This window comes from Erythranthe guttata, chromosome 4 (genome assembly GCF_056151865.1).
Source record: "Erythranthe guttata isolate IM_541 chromosome 4, IM_541, whole genome shotgun sequence".
Taxonomy (NCBI): Eukaryota; Viridiplantae; Streptophyta; class Magnoliopsida; order Lamiales; family Phrymaceae; genus Erythranthe; species Erythranthe guttata.
In genome coordinates, this window is record NC_142536.1 from 11,560,969 (window position 1) to 11,582,128 (window position 21,160).

The 21,160-nt window shown below is 34.3% G+C and overlaps 2 protein-coding genes across 3 annotated transcripts; one reads left to right on the forward strand and one right to left on the reverse strand.

Moving 5' to 3' along the window:
• Window positions 1–83: 83 nt before the first annotated feature.
• On the reverse strand, window positions 84–4,883 carry LOC105953551 (BED zinc finger and hAT dimerization domain-containing protein). Of its 2 annotated transcripts, XM_088816855.1 has the most exons (6): window positions 4,658–4,872; window positions 4,366–4,442; window positions 4,170–4,260; window positions 3,132–3,353; window positions 1,956–2,827; window positions 84–1,326 (listed from the first exon to the last, which is right to left on the reverse strand). In XM_088816855.1, exons 2-6 carry the CDS (start codon window positions 4,375–4,377, stop codon window positions 418–420), a joined length of 2,106 nt encoding a protein of 701 aa, XP_088672981.1. In that variant the 5' UTR covers window positions 4,378–4,442; window positions 4,658–4,872; the 3' UTR covers window positions 84–417. The 2 variants fall into 2 exon arrangements, with proteins under 2 accessions (XP_088672981.1, XP_012832679.2); XM_012977225.2 differs by having other exon boundaries at window positions 4,366–4,883.
• Window positions 4,884–8,497: 3,614 nt separating this feature from the next.
• On the forward strand, window positions 8,498–11,535 carry LOC105953549 (glycosyltransferase BC10). Its single transcript, XM_012977223.2, has 3 exons — window positions 8,498–8,672; window positions 8,849–9,761; window positions 10,644–11,535. Exons 2-3 carry the CDS (start codon window positions 9,156–9,158, stop codon window positions 11,280–11,282), a joined length of 1,245 nt encoding a protein of 414 aa, XP_012832677.1. The 5' UTR covers window positions 8,498–8,672; window positions 8,849–9,155; the 3' UTR covers window positions 11,283–11,535.
• The last annotated feature ends 9,625 nt before the right edge of the window (window positions 11,536–21,160 follow it).

The following is a 21,160-nucleotide window of genomic DNA, read 5'->3' on the forward strand; positions in this document are numbered from 1 at the left end:
TCTCTGTCAATCAATTATTGTAAATATATTATAATAATAATAATACTAATAATAATAATAATAATAATAATAATAAAGACGTCTGGTTCAATGGTTGCTATCTGATTACTATATGTTTACCCCAACACTCCAAACTCCAATACACGGAAAACCAGTGTGATTAATTGTCAATAAAAGTAAACAGAGATTATAAAAAAGCTATGTTAATCTATACCGGCATGGCGCATGCAATTCACCTTACATACAATTTACCTTTAAAACATGCTGATGCTGATGCCGATGATGATCCACCAAAAGATACAACAACTAATTTTACATTCACATCTGATGGCATCTATAAGTACATATATCAGCGTAAGAAACAGAATTCGCCTAAATTACGGATCTCCTTTGTCAATTGTCACATCAATTTTCGAGTCATGATTTTGGCTTCCTCTCAAAACTTCTACTGCTACTCTCTGCTGCGGCCAATTCCATCATCCTTTCATAGTCAATCTCTGTGGTTTTGTACTTGAGCTTGATTCCATTTTGCATCCATGATTTTACACAATGCAAAGCTTGTGTTTCGTATTGTGGTGTAGAGAATCTCTGTCTATCAATTTCATCACCCTTTGTACTGAATATGTCTTCAGGCAATACAGCAGTTGATTGCACTGCTAAGAAATCACGAGCCATCAAAGACAAGCGTGGATATCTTGAGCTGTTAACTTTCCACCAATCAAGAACATCTGTCGGCATAGGCACTGGCGCTTCAGATAAATATTGTGTAAGCTCGTCTGTAGCAGAACTAATGCTTGCCCTTCGTTTCTTACGTGCAATTTCCTCTGCAAACGAAGCAGTTCCTCCATCTTCCGGCACTTGATTGCTGTATGAATTACTGATTGATGAAAAATAGCATGTCGAGTAATTTCTAATGAAATGATTTCTCGACTCCTCCAAATTGCTTTCTAAGTTAAGATACTCAGGAATGAGTTCGACTTTAATCCGCGGATCAAGAATTGCAGTCATGTATGTGAATGCATTGCAAACCTGTTCACTGTAATTTTGGGCTTTGATATACATTTCTTCGGCCGCACTTTTAAGCCAATCTGGGGTTTGCCTTGAGTCTTTGCACGCCAATATTGTGTCGGAAATATGATCCATGAAGAAGAGAAGCATTCCAATTGTGAGCACTTTGTTTTTACATATGTTGTTAATGGTCTTATAGAAGGGCTCCAGATATTTATGCATAATATTAACGACGTTTTTCTCGGCAGAGTTGAGCAGCAAGCGACTACCCAGTTGTTCGTCATACTTCCTGATAACCGTTTCCATAGATTTACCAGCCTGCAAAAGAAATACATCGTTAATCAAATATGAATAATTAAAAACGCTACTGCTGTAACATAGAATCTCTCACTCTTACACTTCGGAATTGTTATTTTCGTTAACATTCAGTAAAATCCATATGTAGACACTGCTCTAATATACTATACATTCATGATAAAGTATTACATGTTCAACATTTTCGAGTGCGATGTATAAAATCAACTTGCAGGTATGAAAACACGTCATACGTAAAAAGGGCTACCACACCAGTCAAATGAAGCAACTTCTTGTTCATGATCAATTGATAATCTGCCGAATCAACATTTGATATTTACACACAGGAATTCCTAAAAGATTTCAAGATTAATTAATAATTACTGAAGTCCATATCCGCAAATTCTACAACCCTGATCAGTAGCTCAATTCTGGGATAGCCAGTAGTATCGACCTCATAAAAGACATCATGGGGGCTTGCTTTAAAACTTAGAACTACTTTTAAATAAGTAAAAAAATAATTTAAACATAAGACTAAAGTCAAACATTTCAAAAGGCAAAGAACATTAGAATCAAGTCCTTCATAATACATTTAAAGTTTGATGGATATTAACATTTGTTTAAATTGACATGGCAGGGGTGAGTGCACATACCTTGCGTGCAATATCAAGCATCTGGTAGCTCCCACTCCACCGAGCTGAAGCATCAAGCGGGAAATTCCAATTTCCTTCTTGATATGCTGCGGTAAATTGAACAAAATCTTCAGAGATTTCTGATGACGAATTCAGTTCCAGCACAAACTCCCTGATCTTCAAAATCACTGATTTTGTAGTTCTTAACCCATCGTTTATGATTGAATTCAGAGTATGAGCAGCACATGGGATATAGCAAAATCCATCCAGTTTCTGACTATCCATATCACCTTTCAACGTATGACATGCATGCAAGGCATTTGGACTATTATCATGGGTAATACAGAGTATTTTAGTCTCGAGATTGTACAACCTTAGGACTTTCAATAAAACATAATAGATTTCAGAACCCCCACAAGGGCTCGGAATGTGAGAAATATCAAGAAGAATTTTCTGAAAGGACCAGCTTTCGTCAATCCACTGGCATGTAACACTCATGTACAGTATTTGTTCGTAAGAAGTCCAAAAATCAAGAGTGACAGAAACCTTGGAAGAAACTTGCTCAACAATCAACCTCACTGATTCCTGCATGCTTTTGAAGACTTCACGCAGCACTGTTTGGAACTTTTCTCCACTCCAAAGCTCAGTTGAAGGATTGAGGAACTTAAATGCATTAGTCAGCCATTTTTCAGCCAAAGTAGAAGTGGGAAGAGAAGCTACAAGAAGCCACTTAATGAGCAACCAGTTCAAGTGATCGAGTTCCATCGTAGGAACCTTAACAAGAGTTTGAGGTTTCTTAGCAACTGTGACAGGCTGTGGAGCATGACTGTTTGAAGACTCCCCCATCTTCTCATATCCTGGATGTCGATTGCTCAGATGCCTCCCCAAATTACCTTCACCAAATATGTCAGTAACTAGTCAAATTTCCGGTAAAATTTCTAACAGAAACTTGTTTCCTGAAAAAAATGCTCGATTGGAAACACAGTTTATGTGGCTGTTCAATTAGGTCATAGACAAAGTATAAGCGAACCCTGCATGTGAACTAGAACCAACATCCGAATGAACAACAGACTATTTCTCGCCATCTACATGTGTCGAACAGTGAGATACTCCAGATGCAGTATGCACATATAGTTAACTACTCGAGGGGAAAGGGAAAATAAATAAATAGGAGAAAATTTCAGTTGAGAAAATAACCAGTTGCAGTGGCCATAGAATAGCTTTGTCCACAGAATTTGCACCTTCTACTCTTGCCATCAAGCGCTGTTTCAAAATATTTGAGATAAACAGAAGTCATTGTCTTTTTCCTTGGTTTAACACTATTTCCCTTCTCCATAGAACCCAAGCCGATATCAATTGGATCACTCTGTGGGATGATTGTTGTATTCATTACGTTCACAGACTTGGGATCCGTATCAGCTACAAATAATAAACAGAAAATAATATCATCATTGACGAGAAAAATTAAAGTGCAACATTTATAGGGTGTTTGGTTGCAAAATTAATACGTTCGATCTTTGATAGAATGATTTTTTTCCGATATCACAAGATGTGTTTCCACAACAATATCTCTTTCGTTAAAAAATAAGTGGAAAAATCATATAAAATCTGCATGCAGTCACTATGATTAAAAATGTACAACTGCTGCATGTTCACTTGATTTTTGTTGCTAAACTTTTTAAACTACACCACACACACACACACACACATATATATATATATATATATATATATATATATATATATATATATATATATATATATATATATATATATATATGTATGTGTGTCTACGCATGAATTAGTAAGGAACGTTTGCTTTTCCAAGCAAAATCACAAGGACACGGAAATGTAAAATTTGATCAGCATTCTTGTCATCCGTTAAAAGACTAGGACTTAAAGAAGGAAAAAACAAGGATATATAGTCGTGATGAGTGATCACCAATACAGTATAGTCTTGAAGAGAAGAGATTAACGTGAAATCACTATTTTAACAGCACTGGATGTAACCTAATTGGAGTAACAGTACCCCGGGTACCAGACTTGGTTTAATAATCTTAACCGAAAAATAGAACAATCGCAACCGGAATAAGAACAATACAGAGGAGCAAATAATAAGAGAGATGATAAATTCTACAGAACAAACGGAACTTTAGAAGGGGCGGCAATAAGAAAAGGCAAGCAATCAACACAAAAAGCCCCATTTAAAAACAAATAAATAAAGAAAATGAAAACCTTTTAGGGACTGCTGGTTATTATTATATGTAGTGGTGACACCCCAATCCATCACATTGCCAGCTGCAGCTATTCCATGATCACTTGCTGTCTATTTTAATTAAACCCATATGTCAATTCAAACAACAACAATAAAATCAGATTCAGCGTTCAATTTCACATTTATAGAGAGAGAGAGAGAGAGAGAGATTTGTACCAGAAAATTCATAAGCAGCGGGTCAGATCAAGAGCGTGAAATCCAAGGTGAAGTTTACTTTTGGGTTTTAGATAAAACTGTGATTAAATAATTGAAAATGGGAACGGGAAAAAGAAAAAAAGGGAAACAAATTCAACATCGGAGTGGATCTTAGTAGAAATTAGCAATTGTGTTCGTGTGTGTGTGTGTGTGTGTGTGAGAGAGAGAGAGAGAGAGATAGAATAAGGTGGGGGAGAAAGAAAAAATGGAGGGAAGGATGGAGAAAGGGGGGAAGGGTTTGAAGTTTGATTACCAAGCTGAGAATTGTGGAGTGAGCCAGATCTCCGAGCCGCCTATTGGAAACAACAAAGAGAAAGCGAAGAGAATTGGGGGTAGAGACTAGAGAGAGAGAGAGAGAGAGGAAGTCGAGCTGTTTGTCTATTTGTTAGAGCCGTCAGTCACGCCAAACAAACCCCCGTTTCTTCTCTCCGCTTTTAATTTCCTTTTTCTTTTTCAACAACAATCTTCTAAACAACAATAAGGGTTTTGCTATTTGCGGCGGGACTTTTACTGAAATTGACTTATTTGCAGCGGTACCTTTTTCATTTAATTTTTTTTTCTTTTCAATTTCTCTCTCCTAGAGAATGTTTGGAATAGGAGAGAGAAATTGAAAAGAAAAAAAAATTAAATGAAAAAGGTACCGCTGCAAATAAGCCAATTTCAGTAAAAATCCCGCTACAATTAGCATTTCAGCAACAATAAATAGCTAATCCCTAATATAGCCTAGCAAAATAACATTAAATAGGGGACAAGGGTATAAACATATTTTTCCTTATTAATAATCATTTTCAAATTTTTCTCATAAAAAAAATCTGGCGGCGGTTATATGCAAGCCCATTTTTTTATTAGTTCAAGACCTCCAACATAAAAATACTAATTTACCCTTAATAAAACTTAAAATCAAATAAAAAACACAAAACATTAAAAAAAAAAATTAATTCCTTTGTGCAAGACCAAATAAAATACATAAATCCAGAAACCCCTCTTCCTTATTTCACGACTTAAAACTCTCTTTCTTCTTCTCATTCTTCTTCACAAACCCACAAAGAAATTCTACACACCAAAATTATCAAATACATACCAAACATTCACGATGGAACCAGAAAACAATGATATGGTGGTTTACGATGGTGGAGAACACAATGAAATATGTTTTAAACCGTTTATTTTTGCTTTTGGGTCGTTTTTTTTTTTTTTGTTGGGAAAAAAATTCGACGATACCAAAAATCGGTCTGCAAATACCGATTTTTGTTACTAAAGTCGATAACCACATTCCGATTATTTTAATAAAAATCGGTACTTAAAAACCGATTTTTGTAGTAAAAATCGGCATGACAACATCGATTTGTTTTTGTATTATCGGTATTGTCATGCCGACTTGTACTACAAAAATCGGTTTTTAAATACCGATTTTATTATCTGTGTTTTTTTAAGACCGTTTTCTCATAGTTGCGTGCATCAACCTAGGGGATTGATGAAGGATTATTCAAATGAATTATCTCACGAATAAATATTTGAGATACGGACAGCTCTACTCGATTGGGTTAAAGCAGTGGTAGACGCCACCGAATGGTGATAAACATTTTTCGTTTCAAATATTTAAAAAATATCAATTAACCAAATATATAATGTATTATTTAAAAAAAAATTCAAAAAATATCGGTATTCGAAAACCGATTTTGTACTCAATAATCGACATTAGAACGCCGATTTTGACTTGTAAAGTCGACGTTGTGTCGCCGATTTGGTTAACAAAAATCGGTATTATGACGCCGATTTTCGTGTACAAAATCGGTCTGGATAAACCTATTTTGGAAACCAACGAAAAAAAATAAAAAAACAAATTTCAATCTCATTTTTTTTCCAAAATCGGCCAAATCATTGCAACCCAACAAGAAATAAGCATAGATTAATGTGCATTCATACATATTTATCAAGAATCGATGTTCGATTAATGTTTTCGAATTTACAAATAAAAATTTAGTAAAAAGGACATCGATGCTCGATTAATGTTTTCGAATTTACAAACAAAAGTTTAGTAAAATGGATTTACTTGTTGGTGGTGGTGCGGTGGGTGGGTCGCTGGTCATCGCTGGTGCAGTGAAAGTCTCGCTGGTTGGCAGTCGTGATATTTCTTTTTTGTTTTGTTTTGTTTTTTTTTTTTTTTTTTTTTTTTTTGGTCTTGAACAAATTAAAAATAAGATTTATTTGTATTTGAGTATTATTTGTGGATAAGGGTATATTTGTCATCTTTGGTCTTGATGTAATAAAATTAAATTAATTTACGGACTTGAACTAATAAACTCATTTATGTGGTCTTGAACTAATAAAAAAATGGGTTTGCATATAACCGCCGCCAAAAAATATATATCATTTACAAAGTAATTTTATTTCGTACAACTTCATTAAAATATGTATTTTCCATTTTACATTTAACTTCATCTCTAAAGCTCTTTGTGAAGCAAAACAATGAGCTATATCGAATTTGGGTTATTCGATATATCATTTTGGCCTCGAAATTTTGACATTGGAAATTTATAAAATTTCAAATATGTTTTTTAGGCGTAGAGAAAATTCAGATCCGTCCAAGTATTCTTTATCATTTCTTTGTGTTTTGACTTTTGAGGTCATTTAATGCCTTCTTTTGTATCGACATTGTATAATTATATGTTTTATAATTCGTTTTTGTTTTTCATTATTTCGGTTATGAGATGTTCATTGGCTGTTGTTAGCCTTTTGTTTTCTTCATTACTGATTTCCAAGTGTAACTTATGTAGAAAACGTTGATGACAATTAACCACAACAAATATGACAAAAAATGACTCTAAACTTGTGAAAATTGGCTAAGAATTAGTATTGCAAATTAGATAACATGACCATGAATTTGTAAACATTGAGTATTTTAAAAATAAAATATAAGTATAACAGTGAACTTAACAAATAAAATAAAAATAAAAAACATACAAACCAAAGAATAGGTATTTAACTTATGAAAATTGGCATGGACTTTTGAAAATAGAGTATTTTAACAAAAGAAGAACATGAACTTTCAAAAATTGGCAGCTAACTCGGAACGAACTTCCCATTTTGACGTTGAGAATTAGCACTGAACATGTGAATTACTTGAAAACTGACGGTTAATTATATTGACAAGGAACTTACAAATGATTTTTTCACAATGAACATTGGATACAAGGCACGCATCACACAAGGAATTTTAATGACATGTGTATTTTTGTCACACTGTATGTTTTTTTTTTCCAAAATCCACGCATGCTTATTATTTTTTCTATTATGTGCTGACAACCCAAAATGACATTTATTTTGGAACCAATGGAATAGTACAAGCTAAAATAGGTGCAATGTGTAAACTTCTACTGTTATTGCAATAACATTTAAACCGGCCATATGAGAGATGTAAATTACACTAGGCATAAACTCTGTGTGACAATCTTCATCTATAAAGCCTTTGCAAGTGAAATTCGAACTAAGATCATTTGACTTCATGATGTCTTGCTCCACCAACTAGGTCACCCTTACGAGTAACTACACTTTCACAATTTTATTTTGTCGACATAATTAAGTATTAAGTACATAATAATTTGGGGAAGATGATTTTAATGCTCATTTCTAAAAGGAATGTGTTGTCCATAGGCGTGTGAACGAGTCGAGTTTGACAAATTTGGCGAGATTAAGCTCGAGCACAAGTCGAATTTCAAGAGCTCATCAAGCTCATTTTGTTAAAAAAATTATTTAATTTTTGTATTCACATTATTTTGGTGTTATAAATTATATATATTATAATAAAAATTTACAAAATAGAAATGAACTCAAATTTAATTATTTAATTTTGATATGTACTCATTGTAAATAGAAATGAGCTCAAATTTATACTTTCATTAGTTAGTTTGTTTTTTGAATAAGTGAAACAAATTTTAGAGGTGATTTTTGTTTTCTAATTAACAATAAAATTATTAAAAAAAAAAAGAAAAAAGAAAAAAAAAAAAGACAGGCACAATAGAAATGACATTTAGTGTTCCTGAAAATAAGGAGGGAAAGCAAAGGTTTGGACGTTTGAAATCCACTTGGCACCAACATAACTAATCTTTTTGTCTCCCTCTCTCTTTTCCTTCCTCTTATCATTTATCTTGTTAATTCCCATTTCAAATCCCTCTTTGATACTTTGTTTCTCCATCAAACTTATTTCATCATTCCTCCATGAAATCACACACACTTGCAGTGGATTTCAATGAACACAATACATATTGGTAATGTTTCTTACTTTATTTATTTATTTATTTATTTATATATGGTCATATGATAGTCCAAAGGAAATATTTACTTCTATTCATATATATATATATATATATGAATATATATATATATATATATATATATATTATTAGTTCATCTATTAATAAATAAATAATTTATGCAACTGCAGGTAATTAATTACGTCAACGCTTATATAATGAATGATCCTTGGTATCCCATGTTTGATTGAAAAAACAAAACAAAACCAAAAAAAAAAAACAACAAAACAAAAAGGGGTTCCTCCCTTATTTGAATTCTGGAATCTTGAAGGATAACAGCCTGAAGCTTCTTGTGCCTTACAATAGTCTTTAAATTGCTTTAATTTCTCTGCACACACACACACACACACAAAGTTGATTAATTAATACAATAATTAAATTGACCACTTGTTTATAAATATAATAAATTTGGTTTGAAAAAATAATAGTTGTAAAAAAATGAAGAAAGAACATATGCATCATCATCAGCAGGAAGAGCATCATCAGCAGCTAATACAATCCGCCATGCTTCACACATCACAAGCCTATCTTCAAAACCTGGTTGTATATTTCCTCTTTTTCGGTTCGGGTTTAGTCATTGGTATTACACTTAGTTTCTATCTCAAAGACATCCCTTCAAATCTACAACTCAAGCAATTCTCCTCCTCCACCACCAGTAATATTCTAGCACGACCACATCTCGTTCATCCACCACCACCACCACCGCCAGCCACAATCATACAACCGCCACCGCCACCGCCGCCGGTTCGTGGGGGAGGATTGGAGGAGTATTTGACGACACCAAATGTGATGCATGATATGAAGGAGGAGGAATTGATATGGAGAGCATCAATGAAACCAAAGGTTAGGGAATATCCATTCAGACGTACACCAAAAGTAGCATTCATGTTTCTAGCCAAAAGGGATTTGCCAATGGCTCCTCTTTGGGAGCTATTCTTCAGAGGTCATCAAGGCTTGTTTTCCATTTATGTTCATTCTCAGCCTTCCTATAATGCTACCGTCCCTCCCGATTCTGTTTTTTATGGCCGCCGAATTCCCAGCAAGGTATCCTCTCTCTCTCTTTTTTTCATTCTCCTTCAATAATAAACATTATTTACATGCACCTTAATTTATATATCTTTTTTCGAATTTTATTTAAAATTTTGAATTCTTGAAATAAAGGTGTAATTAATTAGTTGTGATCTATGAATCTGGACGTTGGAATTTCAAGTGTCTAATTAGTTGTTCATAGTTATGCCAATGGAATTAATTCAGATTAATTACCATTAATTAAAAAAAAAACTTGTGGACGCCCCGGAATGAGCTCTAATTAATTACAATGTGTCGGTTGTTTAGTTTAATACTCCTAGTACTAAGCTAGTTATTATAGATTTGTAATATCAATATATATCTCACTTGACCTCGTAAGTTCCAAGTCAACTCTTTACTTAAGACTAATTATATATAAATTTAGACTAAGATCGTACCTCGTATACTTGTTTGTTTGATTAATTATATACATGTCTAGATTCTGTTGGTCGTTTCGTTACAAAAGATGGGTTTTTTTTGATACAAGATTAATGGGAATTAATGTGCAACTTTTTGATGCACATTTCTTTGACTCCACTCTAGATATTGCATATATAGCTGTCCAACTTTTTACGAATTCTTTTCTTCTTTACAACAAGTCCAAATGGGAAAAATAGGTATTGATGCTCTTCATTAAGATTCTCTATACAACAAAAACATAAAAACATAATGTTCCATTTCAATAGGGCAGGCAGGAAAAGGATCGATATGATGAAGTATATATTATTTCAATTTTCTAAAAGAATAAATCTATAATTTTTATTAGTATGCTCTACATTGTTTGCATTTTTCTATGGATCAATGGGATTTTAGATAATAAAAAAAACAACATAAGAATTATTCGACGATAATATGCAGGAGGTAGCATGGGGGGAATTCAGTATGATAGAAGCAGAACGGCGTCTATTAGCAAACGCATTACTGGATGTATCAAACCAAAGATTCGTCCTGTTATCAGAGGCATGCATCCCACTTTTCAACTTCAAAACCATATACAATTACCTTATGGAATCAACCACCTCGTTTGTGGAGTCGTACGATTTGCTGGGCCCGGTGGGCCGAGGCAGATACGACAGCCACATGATGCCTTACGTGACTTTGGAGGACTGGCGTAAAGGGGCGCAGTGGTTCGAGATGGATAGAGAATTGGCCGTTGAAGTAATAGCCGATCGCATTTACTACTCTGTTTTTAAAAAGTATTGCAAACCCGCATGCTACTCCGACGAGCACTATTTGCCAACCATGATCACCAAGAAATTCCCGACAAAGAATGCGAACAGGACTTTGACTTGGGTTGACTGGTCAAGAGGTGGGCCCCACCCTCTGAAATTTATAAGGACGGATATATCCCCGGACATGTTGTACCGGATGAGAACAGGGAAGCAGTGTCTCTACAACGGGAATCCCACAAATGTTTGCTACTTGTTCGCCAGGAAATTCACTGTCAATGCTTTGGACCGCCTGCTTAGGTTTGCACCAATGGTCATGCACTTCTAGTTCATTCTCATAAATCTTCATCATCATCTATATATATGTGTATGTATAGTTAGTTACAAGGATGCTGGATTGGAGCAACATTTTTTATTCTTTCTAGATTAGGTGGTTCGGTTTTATTTCATTTTGAGCCCACATTAATTCAACTTTAAAGACATGTTTTATTTTGTGTAGTTTAGAATTAAGTGGGGACATATGTTCCAAAGTGTATGGAACTGAAATTATGCTTGTGTTAATTGTTAGATGCTTTCACAAATTTGAGAATATGTGGTAGAAACTCTACTATTTATACATTCAATAAGAATATGTGGTAGAAACTCTACTATTTATTCCGATATATGGACCCTACACAGTTTACTCGAGCAGTTTAATTTGAAGTGAACGGAAAAATCTTTTTTTTTTCTTCTTCTATTTATGTAAGCATGAAAAATATAGATATATTGCAATAAGGACCAAATATATAGTTTGGAAGGTCTATGATAATCCGCTTGATTATTCATAGGAAGGTCTGAAAGACGAATTCAAACCGTAACCATATATACTGCTGTATTTTCCTGCCTTGAATCTATGCGTCCATATATATAGTGCTTGCTCAAGAGATTATGGGAAATATGCAGAGCTTCGGACGGAGGCAATATGGTGATTAAATTGGATATGGCTAAAGCTTACGATCGCTTGGAATGGAGGTTTTTATTTCGAGCCATGAAAGCATTTGGATTTTCTCACCAGGCTTGTGATCTAATATATCAAAATATTTGCAGCATTGGCTATGGATTTCGTATTAATGGGGAGATTGTGGTCATTTTCGATCGTATCGAGGGGTTCAGCAGTGGGACCCATTATATCTAATGCTTTTCATTCTGGCTCAACAAATGTTAACTAGCAACTTAAAGAAAGAGATCTCGTTAGGAAAAATTCGTCTGATCCTTTATTTCGGCATTCCGGTATTGGTGGGTCGTAACAAGGCGAATAATTATGAATTTCTAGTGAATAAGATCCGTATGAAACTTGATGGTTTGAAAGCTCGATTACTTTCATTTGGCGGGAAAATTACCTTGATTAAATCAGTCTTGTCTAGCGTACCAATTTACACACTTGCCGGTTCATATGTTCCAAAATCAGTCCTTAATAGGATTGAGCATCTTATGGCAATGTTCTTATGGAGCTGCGCGATATCATTAGGTCAAGTGGGACAGAATATGTCGACCTGTAGAATAAGGCAGATTGGGTATTAAGAAGTTGATCCAAGTTAAAAGTTGATAATATTTCTCGGTGGATAGTAGGGAATGGAACAATTAGATACGGGCCGGGTACCTACAAACCCGTCCCCATCCCCGCACCCTGTCATTTTTTTTTTCAATCCCTAATCCCACCCCATATTTCGAGGCGGGGCGGGAATCCATTATATTGAAGCGGGTCAAATTGTCATCCCTACCGCTAATGCTTATGTGTGTCCAGACCCGAGAGAAAAATATGGAGAGAATGTAAGCAAAATATTCTGCAGTATAAAAGAATAATTAATTGATATACCTGTATTTCTAATTGAACTATTTATATAATAAATTCATTTAATTTTGAGCCTAAAATATTAACTTGGGCTTTAGTTAATCATTGGGAACAATTTCAAGAAATGGAAAAACAAAACAATAAAAAATGAAACAGTTAACGAAAATGGTCAGTGGTAGACGAGGTTCCACTGCAAGTAGTGAAAATAATATAAATAAATACACATGTAACAATTTCAACAAATTAGGAAAAAAAAAACCGTTAAATTTCGACAAATTGTTATCGATTTTTCAAAAATTTCGACGTTGATAGGCTGAATTTTTTTAACAAATCGACAACTTCTTGTCGATTTGTTAAAAAAATTTCGACATTAAAATGTTGAAAATGTCGAAAATATCGACAAAAAGTTGTCGAACTTTAACAAATTTTCGAAATGTTAGATGTCGAAATTTAAAAACAAATTGACATCTACATATAGAAATACCACACGAAGAAAACTAAAAATAAACGACCAAATTCAACCAAATTATAAGCATCCACAAACAAATATCAATCATTCAATGCTTAAAATCCATATTTATATAATAACCATGCTACATTTTCTAATTTCGTTGAGTTTATAAACAATTTAAAAAAAAAAAAGAAAAAAAAATACTTACTTAGAAGGTGTTTGACTAAGCTTATTTTAAACAACTGATAAGCGCCTACGTTTGATAAGATGTTTTAAGAGCTGATAAGCTGTTACATCTTATTTTTATGATTATTTTTTAGAGTGTATGGATAATTAGTTTATTTCCTATTTTTACTCATTATAAGATTTTAAATAAAAATGTGGGATAGATGTACTTTTTAAAAAAAATCTTATTTGCTATCCAACAACTTATTAGTTAAAAAAAAATAAAGATTTTTTTTTTTAAATTTACCAAACACTTTGGAAAAACTTATAAGCTCTTAAACATCTTATAAGTTTTAACATTTTATAAGCTTAGCCAAACACCCTCTTACGTCAGATAAGTTTCTTTAGAGCTGATAAGTTGTTTCATCTTATTTTTAGGATTAATTTTTAGAGTGTTTGGATAATGAGCTTATTTTCTAGTTTTACTCATTATAATATCTTAAATAAAAATGCGGAGTAGAGATACTTTAAAAAAAAAAAATTATTTTCTCTCCAACAACTTATTTAAAAGAAAAAAATTAAGATCTTTTTTTAAAGGGCAAATGGCAAATAGGCCCATGACAAGGGCACTTAATTAAAAGAGGGACATCCAACTTTTTTGTCTTTCAAATAAGGGGTAATTTTCTATAGACCCTCCATTCTAAGACTGTATAGGTCCTAGTCCAAGTCATAAGTCTTATTTTGCTAAAACTCCCAACTAATATTTTTGGCTGATTTGCCCTTTGCAGTAAAACAGGAAAATTCCTTTCATAAATATAATTATCCACCAAATCAGATTTTAGCTAAAATTGAGGCAAAAAAAATCTCAAATCGTGAGATTGAAACTGCCTCTCCTCTCGTTTCTTTCAACGCCCCTATCCCCCTAATTCTGATATCGATGGAAACCGACACAGCAGGAAAAATCTGCAAATTTCGTCAAATTGAAATATGCAAAAACCCTCCCCTATTTCGTTCAACCCAAACTCTGTAATCACAACCCTTATTGCTCAGATCGATGGAGAGTTTGCAGGTCTGTAAACCGATAAGATGGTGCAAAATTGAAAACGTACAGGTAATTTTCTATGTATTGCATATTTTTGTATTTTCTTAAAATCGCGATTCTTTGAAGAAATTCAATGGGTTTTTTTATGAATGAAGTGAAAGACAGGGATTTGGAGCCTACGACCCCAGGTAATAATTTTGTTTTTTGCAAGGGTCTTTTTTTATTTGTTTTTTATTTTGTTGTTTTTATGTGTATTTTGCACTTTACTGTAATATTTGCAGTTTGGTGTTGTAACAAATGGTTTCTTCTATCATAACAAAATACTTGTTGTCATTGTAGATCGTTTGCATTTTGCAGTTTGTTGTTGACAATTGCATTTGGATATGGTTATTCGCATACTTTTATTTGGTTGTTGTTGCCACTATTTTGTTGTTACTGTTGTTGTTGCAATTTATATTTTTTATGTTGTTGTCTGTAATTTGAAGTTTGTTGGTTGTCCCTTACATTTTATTTGATTGCGGTTTTCATTTTCCATTTTTTAAATTGACTTTGGCAGTTCTGCATTTTTTAATCTGCAACTCGTTATTGCAAATTAATATTAGTTTTTTCTTTTTCTTTTTTGGGAATAACTATGGAAGGTTTCACATATTTTTTGGTTATTTTCCCAAACTCATATTGACACGATCAAGTTTCTAGAAGATCGTCGGGACGTTTGAAAGTTGTGAATTCAGTAGGACGTCAAGACTATTTCCGTTATGACATCACCCTCAGCCAGAATCAGTTATTGCAACACTATACTGCAACACTGCTTGTATAAACTAATTTGTATCTTACAATATTTTGTATTTAATGTACTGATTATTCATGGACAAAACTGGTTTGTTGGTTTGTTATGTCATCTTTTATTTCATATTTTATCTTTTAAAAATATTTTATATTGTTCGAGGAAAAAAAACTTGAAGTATTGATGTTTGAGTAAATTATCATTAGTTCCATATTGTGTTGTTGTGAAAAGACATTTGTAAAATAATATTTCTGACATATGGTAGGTGGTTCCGTATTATATTTATTTTGCTATTTATTTTTGCTGTTGCAAATTGCAGTTTATATGTTGTTAATTGTATTTTGCAATTTGTTATTATAACTTGACACAACTTAAAAAAAAAAAAAAGGAGAGAAAAAAATGAGAGAAAGAAAAGAAGAGAGAGAGGTGTGGGACTAGTATAAATAAAAAAATAAAAGAGAAAGGAGAGAGAGAAAGGAGGAAAGAAAAGAAAAGGAGAGAGAGAGAGAGAGGAAGGAGGAAAGAAAAGAAAAAGAGAGAGACGTGAGGGGTGAGGGGAGGAGATAGTAGTAGTTAAATGAGTGATATGGAGTGCAATGTGGGATTATATTTACATTTTCCATAACTAACTATATTAATATAAATAATAATTAAGGGTATTTATGTCAATAAAAAATAATTGAATTTAATTTATATTATATTTATTGGTCAAGGGACCTATAGCTATAATCAACTAATAAAATTGACCCCAGCCATATAAGTTCCAAATAAGGGGGGTCCAGCTAGTTATCCCTTCAAATGAATCCAACTCATTCAAACTTATTTGCAAATAAGGAAAATCCTATTATATATATACCAAAAATTACCCCAAATTCATTGAAACCCAATTCAATTCCAATTTCATGATTTACACCCCAATTTAGCCAAATTTTATCCATTAACCAATTTTAACCCTAATTTCAATTTTGACCATAATTTTGACCCGCCACCACCGGAGACCACCCGTCGCAGCCGTTAACTTTTTTTTTTTTTTTTTTTTTTTTTTCCCTGAAATTTTTTTCTGGTCGGTCAACTGCCGTTGACCGCCGGGTCTCGGCGTTGACTTTTTTTTTTTTTTTTTTTTATAATTTTGTTTTTACTTAAAAAAAATACTTTAATTAATATTACTGTCTTGGCTGCTAAATTACTGTCTCCGGCAGTTATTTAACTGTCGGAGACAGTAATTTAACTATTAATTGACTATTTTTTTTTCTTCCAAAATATTTTAATTAATATTACTGTCTTTGCTACTAAATTACTGTCTCCAGCAATTATTTAACTGTCAGAGACAGTAATTTAACTGTTAATTGACTTTTTTTATAAATATTTTAATTAATATCACTGTATTCGTTGCTGAATTACTGTCTCCAGCAGTTATTTAACCGGCAGAGACAGTAATTTAACTGTTAATTCACTGTTTTATTCTTAAAAAAATATTTTTAATTAATATTACTGTATTCGTTGCTAAATTACTGCCTCCAGCAGTTATTTAACTGTTGGAGACATTAATTTAACTGTTAATTGATTTTTTTTTTTAATTTAAAAAAAAAATATTTTAATTAATATTACTGCCTTGGCTGCTAAGTTACTGTCTCCAACAGTAATTTAACTGTCTTAGACAATAATATTAATAATATTACTGTTCGGGAAAATAATATTCATAATATTACTGTTCCAAACAGTAATATTACTGTCTGAGACAGTAATTTAGTAGCCAGGACAGTAATATTAATTAAAATATTTTTTTCTAAGAAAAAAAAATTCCAAAAAAAAAAAAAGTCAACGCCGGAGACCGGCTGGAAAAAAAAAATTCAAAATTCTCTCAAACCCTATCCAAGGTTCTTCGACTTCTTGCGGATTAAACGAGCAATTCAACAACGATTTAAGGTAAAATTCGAACTCGAAATCATTGACCCAATGTTTTTATAGTAGTATATTAACAAATTTCGTCGAAAATCTATACGTTTTGAGTATTTTGATTATGTTCGAAAGTTTTCGGAAATAAACTTACATTTCGTGTAGATACTCACGAAATTAAGGGGCTAATTTCGTGAGTTTGTACACGAAATAGACGTATTTGTTTGTTTTTATTACGTTTCGTGTACAATTACACGAAACAAAAGCTTACATTTCGTGAGAAATCTCACGAAATGTAAACTTTTGTTTCGTGTAATTGTACACGAAACGTATGTACTTTGGCTGTTTCACTGTCATTTCGTGGACAAACACACGAAATTAGTGCTTGTATTTCGTGTGTTCTTACTCGAAATAGAGGCACTAATTTCGTGTGTTTGTCCACGAAATGACAGTGAAATAGCACGGTTCATATTTTTTTTTTAAAGATTTATTTTATTTATTATTATTATTTAGACTGATGTTAATAGTTTTTTATTTAACAGATGGCAGGCAAAGGGAAATCAAGTGCAATTATGCGAGCAGTTCGTGAAGAGGCTGAACATCAAGAGCGCGAGCGCGAGCGCATGACTATGTCTACACGACGTAGGCGAGAGGCTGAGAGAGCTGGTGAAGCCAGATCATCAGTTCCACATCCCGATGTTGGGTCTTCTCGTGCTATGGAGGAGGAGGAAGATGTGGACCCCGTTCACGAGACTGAGGTTGTAGCTCGTGGAGGTCGTAGAGGTCGTGGAGGCCGAGGACGGGGCCGTGGAGGTCGACCTCATACTCGAGTCAATCCGGATGTGCTAGATGGTCCATTTCCCGGTGGCCCGCGGGATCCGTCTTTGATACCGAGTTTCAAGTCGCACGTAGCGGCATATATTTGGAGGGGAGAAGTAAGTTAATTACTTGTTTTAATTTTAATATTATAATTTTTGTATCTTCTATTAAAATATTTATAGTTGATTAATTAATATGTTTTCTAAATAAATGATTGCAGGAACGTCCGGTTGGACGAGTGGAGTCCCGTATCCACTCCCTGAACCAATTCAACTACGAGAAGATAGCAGATGCCCTAGAAGACGTAGATGTATCCGTAGACAAGCATTTTCTGCGGATGACCGGTTTGTATCCCCTAGCCCGATGTTATTTACAGGGCCTAGATACTCCGCTGTTGTTTGCATTCGTGGAGCGGTGGCAGCCGGAGACGAACAACTTCCATATGCCGTGGGGAGAGATGACTATCACTCTCCACGATGTCCAGATGATTCTAGGTGCCAATGTGGAGGGACGGGTGGTCGCGCCTAGGTACGACGATGCCATCGAGCGGACAAACTGCGTGTATTTGCTGTCCGAGGCCTTAAACCTCGAGTTTGGGGAGATTGACGAGTCGTGGAAGCATGGGGGCCCCACATGGAGGATGTTACAGGGACAGTTGTTGATGCCCGACACGCCCATGAGACGCCGAGTTCAGAAATACCTGGTGTTTCTCCTCGGATCGATTTTATTCCCCGACAAGACATGTGATCGGGTGAAACCGTGGTATATGCACGTGCTCGAGGATTCAGTGCTTGATCAGGTCGGCATGTATTCGTGGGGTTCGGCCTGTTTGGCCAATCTATACAGAGAGTTGGGTATATGCAGCCGAGCACAGTCGAGGGGCTTGGCGGGTTGCACCACCCTTCTTCAGGTAAATTTTAATATATTTGGAACTTATTTTGTTCATTTTAATATATTTTAATAAATTTTAATATCTTTAAATAAAATATTGCAGTGCTGGATATACGAGTATTTCCCGAGATTCCAGCCGCCGGAGGAGAGCGAGCGCTACCGCGAGTTTCAGCCTCGATGCAAGATGTGGAACGCGCCGCCAAAAGCGGGCACGCTCGAGCATATTCGAGGTTTACTCGACAATATGACAGCGGATGATGTAAGTCTTTTATATTTATGTATTTATATTTTTTGAAATATGAATTTTTCGATATGAATTTTAAATATGAATTTTTTGATTTAAAAATGTCTTGTAGTTTGTTTAAATATGAATTTTTTGATTTATGTATTTATATTGTTTTCTGTTTAGGTCGAGTGGCTACCGTATGGTCGGGATATACACGAGAGTATCCCTCGTACGTTGTATCATGGCACGATCCAGTACATGTGGGTCGTAGAGCCGTATATGCCTGATCGTTGCGTCCGACAGTTCGGGTGGGTTCAGGATATACCGCGCGGCTTGATTCCGTCGATGGAGCCATGTTCACGCGGTCCCAAAGGAGGTACTTCGTACAAAGTCAACTACCCATTTCCGGGTGGGATGTGGGACATGGTCCAGGCTCATTCCATTCGTGCCCGCGCATAGAAGACGGCACGACAACGGGGGGAAGTCGACGAGCACTACATGGAGTGGTACACCGATCGGACTCATCCGAAGATCAACAACCCCGACGTAGGCCCGGCTCCAGTGCATCGAGAGAATGTGAGGCCACCAGATCAGCCGGCTTATTACCAGGTAGTACGTGCCCTGTACCCGATCACCAGGAGCACTGGACAGGACTGGATGCAGCAGTTTGCCGATCTACGTGCCGATCTTGGAGATATTATGCAGCCCGCCGCCCGATATCTTGGCATCGACCGTGACAACGACAACGACGACGACGATGACGACGACGATCATGAGGTGCAGCCGCCGAGGAGAGCGAGGCGGTAGTTTATCGGTCTTTTTTGCCAGTTATGTATTTTTATGAACTATTTAATTTTAAAGTTTATTTTTATTATTATTATGACTATGCATTTTTATTATTGTTAGGAACTATTTAATTTAATAATTTATTTTTATTTTTATTATGAACTAATTATTTTACTAGTTTGTTGTTTTGTATTTTAATTCACTAGTTTTATGATTTGAATTTAGAAACTACGTACAACTGAAGCAATTAAAGTACATATTTAAACAACCTTACAAATAACCTTACAAATTTAATCATCCAAAAAACATAGGTTAAACATATAAATGCAAAACACAACGTTACAAATTTAAATATTCCAAAACATAAGTTTGAATGCAAAATTAAAACAAATACAAATTTAAACATAAGTTAAACTTTCAAATACCCGGCAGATGGTTATGATTACCATTACTCACACTCAATCGCCATAATCCATCCTCCGTTGATTTTTTGCCAATTAACCTGAACGGACAAGAACGTTTCTTTAATAGTACGTGTCGTCCAGATTGATATGTTGCACACGTTAAAACATGATGTTTTTCTGATTTAAAATGATTAATCAGTCGATGATTATGACTAATTGCTGTGTCTTTTGCCCACATGATTAACGCTTCTCTACTATCACACACAATACCACGTTCAAAGAAGTGACTATGATCGTGAGACTGTTCTCTTAGTTCCTGCATAAATACTTAAAATTAAAAGACAATATTTAAGGGATTTCGTAGAAAAACATACGAAATGTAGGCTACATTTCGTGTAAACACACACGAAATAATAGCTTGCATTTCGTAGTGTTTACCACGAAATGGAAGCTTGAATTTCGTATGATTGTATACGAAACAAACAACAAACGATTTTAATACATATTTCGTATAGGATTACACGAAATGAAAGCATATATTTCGTGTGTTATAACACGAAATGTGTAAAAACGTTGGAAACGAACAAAAAAGTGTATTTTCACCTCAAAATCGAAGCCGTTGTCATCCATGTCGATAATACTTGTGCTCTAACTGATATAGGTCGAAAAATTACTGAAATTGAAAAATTTCAAGAATTAAAGGTTGAGAGTGTTTGAGATAGGATTTGGATAAGATTTTGAAAAAGAAAAAAATAAATTATTTTGCACTGCGAATGATAAAAACCGCACTGATAATAGCAAACCCTTGTTGTTTATACGGATGAATAATTTTGTCGTCTGAATCTACTAATTTACATATTTAATTAAATATAGTTAAGAGTAGGTGAAAATTATAAGAAGGATTTTTGATT